Genomic DNA, 9,457 nt, shown 5'->3' with positions numbered 1-9,457 from the left:
AAGCACTGCGAATGATGTCATTGAATTCAAAACAATGCGAATATATTGTATATAATAAAAGTGTTGGTTTGAGGTTGTTAATTATGAGTATAGAAACACTATTATTTTTACATTAATTGCGAAATAATCAGATACGTACAAGCAGCTTATGGGTGAAGCGTAACCGATTTGATTGCGTCATTCACAGTGCGTCATGGGAGTGGGCGGTCCCTCCTGGGCTGGTTCTTTGATTGGTGTAGCTTTCTCTGCTGGACCCTGGGTAATGTAGTTTTTTTTTTTTAAACGATTTTTAAACAACAACGTTTAAATAAATGATGGATTGGTTGAAGCATATACCATTGTTGAACAACCTCGGAGCTCACGGTAGGTCTGTCTTCAAATGTTTATATAAATTATCGTTGAAAATCATTTCGTTTATGGAAAAAATGAATGAGATGTTTACTTCTGGAACTGACTGTTGCGCTCTATTTATTGGTTTTTATAATGGGGTTTTTCAATTCATCTGTAAAATGAGCTCTGCGATAAACATTACTTAAAGATACTAGCACGTTTTGTTTTATTAAAACATAAATGACACACAGCCAAAGCTTAAACGTGAAATTTAAAGCGTCTATGTTTTAGAGAAGAGTTGATAAGGACTACAAATACAGCACGTGAGTGCCTGCCGTAACGGAAACCCCACCCCGAAAATGGTTTGGTCTCCCCCAATGTTCAAGACATGGTAATGGCCTTGCAAAATCCTACTCAAATTGGTGAATAAATATGACTAGGTTTTCTGAAGGATGTCAACATTGTAAAAATGACAAACAATCATAAAACATGTTTATTTATAAGCTAGAGCATTATGTTGAATTGATTACAAATGTAGAATTTACTTAATATTTTCATGTTCACACATAAACTAACTTATTTCATGTAGAAAGTACTTAATCTTTTTTGCTAAATTTAATTCACCACAAAAAATGTGTATTTTCTCAGTGATGGGCATCATGGGCAGTGTTGACTTTGACCCGTTGATGGCAGGGCTGGACTGGTAATCTGGCATACCGGGCATTTTCCCTACGGGCCGACACACTTTTAGGGCCAATCGGTGGTGGAATGGCCATTGGGAGAACCGAGCGTGCCAGTTGCCATGGAAACCTCAGGCCGAATTCTCTCCCCAGTCCAGCCCTGGTTGATGGAGCTTATGGAGGCGAGAGACGAATGGATGGATGATGATTTCCCCAGGTCTCTGTTCATTAGAACAACAAACATTTTGTATTCTTTCCATCAGATCTTCTCAATTCAGGTCCATAATACCAATTTAAATGACTGATTCTTAAACATTTCATCCTCCCATTTAAACATTTATTTCAGTAAAATGGGCGGGACATACCTCATGCTTACAACAAGGAAAAGAGCATCATTCCTTCAGCCAATCATGAGTGAGAATCTGAGGCTGGAGCAGGTGCAGCATGGAAAATAGCCATGTCATGTGACGCAGCGAGCTGCCAACAACACAAGCAGCATCACCAGGAAAATGGAGGCAGGTCAGATTCAGAGAGACAAGAGCATTCCCAGAAGTGATGCTTAACCTATAAGACAATGAGGTTTCATGAGTGCGTAGAGTAAACCATTGCAGAATAAGAAACCCAGAGAAAAGCTTGTTCGTCTTGCACACCAGGTAAGGGAGAGCATCTTTGAAAGTGCGTATCTGTGTTGTGATCAGATCTGCAGTGATGGAAACATATTTGGATGGTGCATTATTGTTGCACTGAACACTTTAATCACATGAATGCTGTTGTGTTATAAATAACATGCCGTTTATTTGTTAGTATTTGAGGAATATTTTGCTCTATTTATGTGGTTAGGTTGATTGCAATGTCTTTCGAAAGTTTATTGATTTGCTGTTCTCATATGAAATGTGGGTTTCAGGTTTAAACGAAGAGCTTTGCAAGTGAAATAGCTTATGTTTGATGCAGGAACAGCTGCTGCAACCCCCAACTGCACTGACATCCCCTTCTATTTATCTGGACCTCTGGGTGCTAATTAGCATATCCCAATGTGTTCCAGTCTTAAAGGAACAGTTCATCTAACAATGAAAGTTCTGTCATCATTTAAGCACTCTAAAATCGTTCCAAGCCTGCGTGACTTGATTTCTTGCACAATTGGAGATGTCAGGCAGAATGTTAGCCTCAGTCACCACTCGCTTTCATTGTATCGTTTTTTTCAGACAATGAAAGTGAATGGCGACTGGCTAACATTTAGCCTAAAATGGCTTTCTATGTTCCACTGTCAAATGGGTTTGGAACAACATAAATGAGTGTGTTTACGTGTATGTTCACCTATTATCCTTAAAATAACCAATAACATTTGTGGGTTTGTAAACACATAAAACTGCTTTTCTTTATTGGTGTACGGCCATAAATGGCTTTAGAATAAACCGATCGACGTGGGTAGATTTTTGCGCATTTTGCACGTTTACCGGCATTCGTTTACCGCTCATCCAATGTGTTTATTTGTTGTAGACGTCCCGTTTTGGGGCTTGACATCAAAAAAGAGAATAACTTGATTATTTGAAATTTCATGTAAACAGGGTTTTCTTGTTTTTCGCTGATTTTTGGGAGTTATCAGTGTATTGATGTGGATGTAAACAGGCTCAATGATGACCATCCTGTTCTCATGACAAGTCGTATTTATTATGAATTTAAGTACGATTCATACGATTGCCATTTCGAAAAATACAACTTTACCTCCCATAGAGAAAAATAAGGGAACCAACAAACTATTTTAGGACCATTTTTCATAAATGTAACCTCTGACCCAAACTTGAGCCTAAATAATTTTTAAATAAAAATGATGTATTGAGGCTACCTTAAATTTAATGCCCGTATTGTATCGATTATAAATTCTGTTTTTTGATTGGTTGGCCCACATGGGAATAAAAGTCGTACATTTCCGTATGAGCCAAGTTGTAAAAATTATTACGAGTTGTCGCAAGCAGCGTTGGATTGCTCAAAAAGTAATCCGTTACAGATTATAGGTCAGCCGATAACTAAGGTGGTGGGAAAGGAGGATAACCAACTAATTGGGAGTTATGTTGTATTGTGCAACCAAAATCCCAATAATAACCAGAAAATGAAGATCTGGTGCATAACGGCAGACTTTGTAAGTATAAACAAGCCCGAAACAAACCGCGGACTCTTATTTTGAAATGATGATGAGAGATTTTTCCGATAACTGTTCAAAATGGCAACTATTGGCACCGATTAATCGGTAAAACAGCTATATCGATCTACCTCTATTACACATTACTAATGACTTTTCTGAAATATTTTAGCAGATTACTTTAAAGATTACTTTATCGCAGTAGTTTTAAATGAGCATTTTACTTATTACTTTACTTTTAAGTTACTATCTTTAACACTTTTCAGCAGGGCTGGACTGGGAAGAGAAATCGACGCAGGATTTTACATAGCAACTAGCCCAAAAGTTGTTGAATGTGGGTGTGGGGTTGAGCCAAATGTTGTCTAGTGGGGTGTGTGTGTGTGTGGGGGTGATGTTCGCTGTCCTTTTCTGCATATCGAGGCGCCGTTTTGTTGTACGTTCTGCATAACGGCCCATTCGACCCGTTTCGCGGCCGACCCACTGGCCCACTCGGTTCTCCTGATGGCCAGTCCGCCCCTGATCGGCCCCCAAGTGTGTCGGCCCACTGGGAAAATGCCCGCTATGCCAGATTAACAGTCCAGCCCAGCTTTTCAGAGAAAATTTAGTTTTTTCGCTCAACGAATTTCAAATAATGCCTATATTTAATGGCTAAATGTGCCCTTCATCTGTCACAGAATCATACACATGACATGAACATAATGTATTCTTCACAAATAATATCGTTACAAATATGTGTAACCCAAGTAATGTAATTAAAAGTAATTCACTTCATTAAAAGTCAGTAACTGTTATCTGATAAGAATTTAAACTATAATGTATTCCATGTGTTCCTGTTTGACAAGTAATTAGATCACAGTAACTCTGTGGCAGGGTGGAGGGCGGGACATGTCCGTCAACGATCTCTCTCTCCCGCACAGCCCTCTGCAGTCGACCTTTAAACCTCACGGAGGCATAATTAGCCTAATACGGGACCAGGTGTGTAGGATCACGACCCGGCCCCGCCCTCCGCCCTGCCACAAACTCATTTGGCAGATGATTCATTTTTGGGTGATCTATCCCTTTAAGAGCACCTGTCACATGATCCTGTGGCATTATAAGCTAAATTGAGATGTTTTGTCACTAGGCCACTTCCTGCAGAGGGCGACATGGAGTCTACCTGTGCTCTGAGTGACGGGAGAACTTGTGAGTGACTTCGTTTTTTACAAAAGCTCATCCGAACATGTTCCTTTCAGTGTCTGTGTGTCTTGAGTGAATTTAATTTATGTTCTGCTCTTCTGTCTTCTTGGCTCAGCTCCTCCAAACTCTCTCCTCACTGGTGGAGCTGGAGGGGTCGGAGCTCATCGGAAGCGACGCACACTAGTGGCCCCAGACATGAACTTGTCCCTGGACCAGAGCGAAGGTTCCTTGCTCTCCGATGACTTCCTGGATACGCCAGATGATCTGGATATTAATGTGGATGATATCGAGACTCCAGATGAGACGGACTCACTGGAGTTCACCACCAACGGCAACGACCTGGAGTGGGAGGGTAAGACCTACGCTGTGATTCATGGCGCTGGGAAGACAATTATGAAAGAAAGTTTGAATGTTCCAATCAAATTGCTGTATGTCTTTCAGATGATACACCCGTCACCTCAGGTAAAGCGCCCCCTGCTGACAGTGATACTGATGCTGTGGACGGGCTGGGTGTCAACGGCCGTTTGTGGAGGACTGTGATCATCGGCGAACAGGAATATCGCATAGACATGCAGGTCATACGACCCTACCTGCACGTCATATCGCATGGAGGTACCTTATGCTTTCAGACGGAGTCATTTATGCAGCGTATGTGCATCTCCACTGAGGTCTCTACTTCTCTTTTTAGGGTACTATGGCGAGGGTCTGAATGCCATCGTTGTGTTCTCGGCATGTTACCTTCCTGACAGCAGCTGTCCAGATTACCATTATCTCATGGAAAACCTCTTCCTGTAAGGAAGCACCATAATCAGTCAATACTACCAGTAAAAAGTTTGGACACACTTACTCACTCTTAATGACTAGTGTTTTCAACATTTTAGTATAATTATAAAGTCATCATAAGTATTAAATAATGGCTGCCTTGGTAGCTCAGCAAGTATTGACATTTACTATCACCCCTGGAGTCATGAGTTTGAATCCAGGGCGTGTTGAGTGACTCAAGCTAGGTCTCCTAATCTACCACATTGGCTCGGTTGCTAGGGAGGGTAGAGTCACATGGGGTAACCTCCTCGTGGTCGTGATTAGTGGCTCTCGCTCTCAATGGGGCGTGTGGCAAGTTGTGTGTGGATCGTGGAGAGTAGCATGAGCCTCCACATGCTGTGAGTCTCCACGGTGTCATGCACAATGAGTCACGTGATAAGATGCACGGATTGACGGTCTCAGAAGTGGAGGCAACTGAGACTTGTCCTCCACCACCCAGATTGAGGTGAGAAACTGCGCCACCACGAGGACCTACTAAGTAGTGGGAATTGGGCATTCCAAATGGGGGAGAAAAGGGGGATAAAAATATGTATTAAATACCACAAATGGAAGTATGTAGATTATACATTGAGTGACCAAAAAAGGTGAAAAACATCAAAACTATTTTATATTTTACCTTGTTTAGATTCTAGCTTTGCACAGTCACATGTATGCTGGACACTTGTTTGCTGCAACTCGATGCGCCCAGAAGAGGTCTGCTTATGTGTCGAGACAATTTAAGTATAGGTCTCTAAGGATCAGTAATGGCCTTTTCCCAGTCTGTGGGCGTTTTCAAACCGCAATGGGAATTTTTCAACTATTCAGTGAAAGTAGGAAATCTCAATGAGCTAATCAGTGGCACTTTCCAAACCAGGATGGGCATTCCTGAACTATCCAATGAAAGTAGGAAATCTCAATGTAGTAATCAGTGGCAGTTTCCAAACTAGGATGGACATTCCTGAACTATCCAATGAAATTTGGAAATCTCAATGTAGTAATCAGTGGCAGTTTCCAGACCAGGATGGGCATTCCTGAATTATCCAATGAAAGTAGGAAATCTCAGTGTAGTAGGCAAATCATGTAAAGTGGTTGAAAAACACCTGTCCCTTTTTAAAAACGCCCACTGATTGGAAAACACCAATTTTTGTTCTGCAGAGACACAAGGTGGAAAAGCTCATGATGTTCCTTACACCTGTCACTCAGGTATGTGGTGAGCAATTTGGAGATGCTGGTGGCGGAGGACTACCTCATCATCTTTATAAATGGAGGAACGCCACGCAGTAAGATGCCAGGCATTAGCTGGTTGAAGAAGTGCTATCAGATGATTGACAGAAGGTATGCGTTTATCCAAATGGTTTTGTTGAGATATTTAAGCAACATTGAGATAAACCTAACCAATCTTTATGTTCAGACTGAGGAAAAACCTGAAATCTCTGATCATCACTCACCCATCCTGGTTTATCCGAACAGTCGTTGCCATTTCCAAACCCTTCATCAGGTAAACATCAAGACACTTTCGCCTTGTAAACGTATATGAAAGTTTTCTATGACAAAAATAAATAAATAAATAAAAATAAGATTTCTAAACATAAATTGCATTCTTGTGTCTTTCTACAGTGTGAAGTTCATGAATAAGATCCGTTATGTGCACAGTCTGGAAGAGCTGGAGAAGATTGTCCCATTGGAACACATTCAGATCCCAGAGTGTGTCTTACAGTAAGGAACAAGTCTCTTACGTACACATGTCTTTAACCAAACCTAAAATCTGATTCTACCTTACAAGAGCTGAACATGTGTTTTTCTTTGCAGGTTTGAAGAGGAAAGAATTAAAGCTAGAAACGAGAGGTAATCTACAGCATATCACTACCTACTGTATCTCAGAACCCTTAGTCAGATTATACAACTATCTACAATGAAAAAGTGACTTGTGTTGCATGAATTTGATTGTTGAAAGTCAACAATAGAGTATAGCCAGAATGCTGTTCTTGTGTTAGAATGGAGCAGGAAAAGAAAGAACAACGGCACCCTGAACAGCAATACGATTCAACCAATCTAGAGAGGTGAGAAGACCTCCAAATGTTATGTTGTAATGCTTTCTTTTCACTCCTATCATTATAACTAAACACATCTGTCTCCAGGAAAACAGCTGTTGAAGATGCTGGACACTAAGTGCACAAGCTTGGGTGTTCTTGTTGGTGTTCCTCTTTAATGCTGATCCAGGAACAGCGTTCATGTTCCCAACTTGTCCTTTATTGTTATAAAAGAGGATACAAAACTGGTCTCAGATCAGCAACAAAGAGGAAACCTTAATCCTTAATAGGAAGCTGGCATCTTGAAGCCCACCAACAGATGGCACTATGCCCAGAGAAACACGGCTGTGTTCGGTAGCAGACGAACAGTGCCATCATCATACACTGATCAGTTGCCCCGTTTGCAGTTGTTGACTTTTCAATAGGCTGGTCCCTGCTTTATGGCCCTAATTGTTGTCATCTTTAAAGCTGAACATTTTTATAAAACTTTTCCTGTTTTATCAAAATGTACACATAAAGGAAGGAATAGTGTTTTTTTGTTTGTTTGTTTTTTTATCAGTAGCCTAATTTATTTACATGGAGTGGGTCAACTTACAGGGAGTCAACATGAAGAGGTCACATGACCAGCTGAATACTACTTATTTTATAACCCAAGTTTATCTGTCAGCGTTCTGCAAGACAACAAGGAACACCCACTACACCACTCGCCCTCTCCAGATAATGTCCCGCTTGGATCAAAAAGCCATTCTTTTGACTAAAATAACTATTAAAATCCCATTCAAACGCTGTATGATTCATGTGGTCTTAACTGGGTAAACATAACAAAGAGCAACTTTTAAATAATATGTCACAAAAGCTATAAATGGTGAAATTAATCATTCCTCTGTTCCGTTTTCTCCAGTTAGCTCACAAGCTAGCCCGTTAGCCTATTAGCTTTGCATACTACTAACAACTTCTCTTCATTTTCACCACATTTCTCCGCACTGTCACCACCTAGTGTACGGCGTTATGGTTCGTAAAGAAAGTTGCTGTATATTTAATCATTTTACAAATCACTTTTAATTTTAAAATTGGACTTTTCAATCTTTGTGGTAAGTCCAAAGGAACTGATATCGGCCAGTGCAACTTACAAAGCAAAACAATGACTGAGTGTTCCTTTAAGAATGTCATGTGACCTGCACTTAATTGATGTGTGTAGTTGCACAGGATTTGATTGGTGGTGCATGTCGATTTCAAGGCTTTGCAAGAACCACCCTGCACTTCTCTGTGTGTATGCACCCAAATTGAATATAACCTTATTCCATTTTGCTGATTATGATTGCCTGGTACGCTTTCTTGGATGTTTATTGATTGTTTCAATCCATTTTCATCTTGTTTAATGGCCTGCTTTTGAGCTATTGTAAATGATAAGTGCCAGTTATCTTAGTTTGGCATCAACGTATTCAGCAGTAATTTTATGTTGCCTTATGTTTGCTACGAAAATGTTTCTAAATTAAACATTATGGTATATGAATGACTATGATATTTGCAAGTATCTTGGTGAAGTGTGTATTTCTTGTGCCTCTAGCGTCACCAAACGCATGCTTCTGGATTCGTCCACAATTTTTGCAAAAATATAAAACTGCTTATTATAGCGCCACCTAGGTTTGGATGGTTGGGCGAGTGCACCTGAGTAGTGGGGGAGATTTGGGACCATCCTGCCAAATTTGGTTTCTCTAGGACTTACGGTTTGTGTTGCCCCGACACTTTTAGAGCAGAATTGGTGGAGTTTTGAAAGTAGAATTGTTGAAATTTCTTGCCTCCAGAGGTATTTTCGATAAACTTGTCTCAGAGACTATTTCAGTATATTTCCATCTGTTACATCAACAGTCTTTATGATGGAGTGACCAGTCACCCTCTCTTAGATCTAAATAAAGCATGACCCTCACAGTCATGGACAGCTAATTTGGAAATAGGAAACAATTCTAGTGTCATAACTTCTACTCTTATTAGGCTATAAGCCTTGGCTTGAAGTATAGAATTACACAATCCTGTGTGTTTAAAGTCAATACAATTCTAATTTAAATTGATATTTAACTTTATAATTCTCATTGAAAGACACTTAACATGCTTCAAAGATAATAATTATACAGTCAGTCTTTAAAATTAAATGTAGACACTATAGTCTTCCCACATGGTACAAGTACATATCTGTCAAGTATAAATAGACACCTCTCAAACCAACAATGCATGCAATTTTGCCAACATGAGGAATGTGCTGCCCTGCAAGCATCCTGGAGGACTGTTGGTATTCTGGTCGTGGG

General features: G+C 40.2%; 1 protein-coding gene across 1 annotated transcript; it reads left to right on the top strand.

Annotated features, from left to right (window-relative positions):
* The first annotated feature begins 1,501 nt into the window (after positions 1–1,501).
* Positions 1,502–8,979, top strand: LOC127639886 (caytaxin-like). Its single transcript, XM_052122187.1, has 11 exons — positions 1,502–1,663; positions 4,271–4,329; positions 4,439–4,675; positions 4,765–4,935; positions 5,012–5,114; positions 6,328–6,459; positions 6,536–6,622; positions 6,742–6,840; positions 6,934–6,969; positions 7,119–7,184; positions 7,263–8,979. The coding sequence occupies exons 2-11, from the start codon at positions 4,293–4,295 to the stop codon at positions 7,291–7,293; spliced, it is 999 nt and encodes a 332-aa protein (XP_051978147.1). The 5' UTR covers positions 1,502–1,663; positions 4,271–4,292; the 3' UTR covers positions 7,294–8,979.
* The last annotated feature ends 478 nt before the right edge of the window (positions 8,980–9,457 follow it).

This window comes from Xyrauchen texanus, chromosome 48 (genome assembly GCF_025860055.1).
Source record: "Xyrauchen texanus isolate HMW12.3.18 chromosome 48, RBS_HiC_50CHRs, whole genome shotgun sequence".
In the NCBI taxonomy this organism is placed as follows: Eukaryota; Metazoa; Chordata; class Actinopteri; order Cypriniformes; family Catostomidae; genus Xyrauchen; species Xyrauchen texanus.
This window is presented reverse-complemented; position numbering and strand designations above follow the sequence as displayed.

Bases quoted from the DNA above. Each gene is read 5' to 3' on its own strand.
- LOC127639886 (XM_052122187.1), top strand. From the start codon at position 4,293: ATGGAGTCTACCTGTGCTCTGAGTGACGGGAGAACTT. The intron at 6,460-6,535 runs GTATGCGTTTAT...CTTTATGTTCAG, and splicing joins TATCAGATGATTGACAGAAG to ACTGAGGAAAAACCTGAAAT. The intron at 6,623-6,741 runs GTAAACATCAAG...GTCTTTCTACAG, and splicing joins ATTTCCAAACCCTTCATCAG to TGTGAAGTTCATGAATAAGA.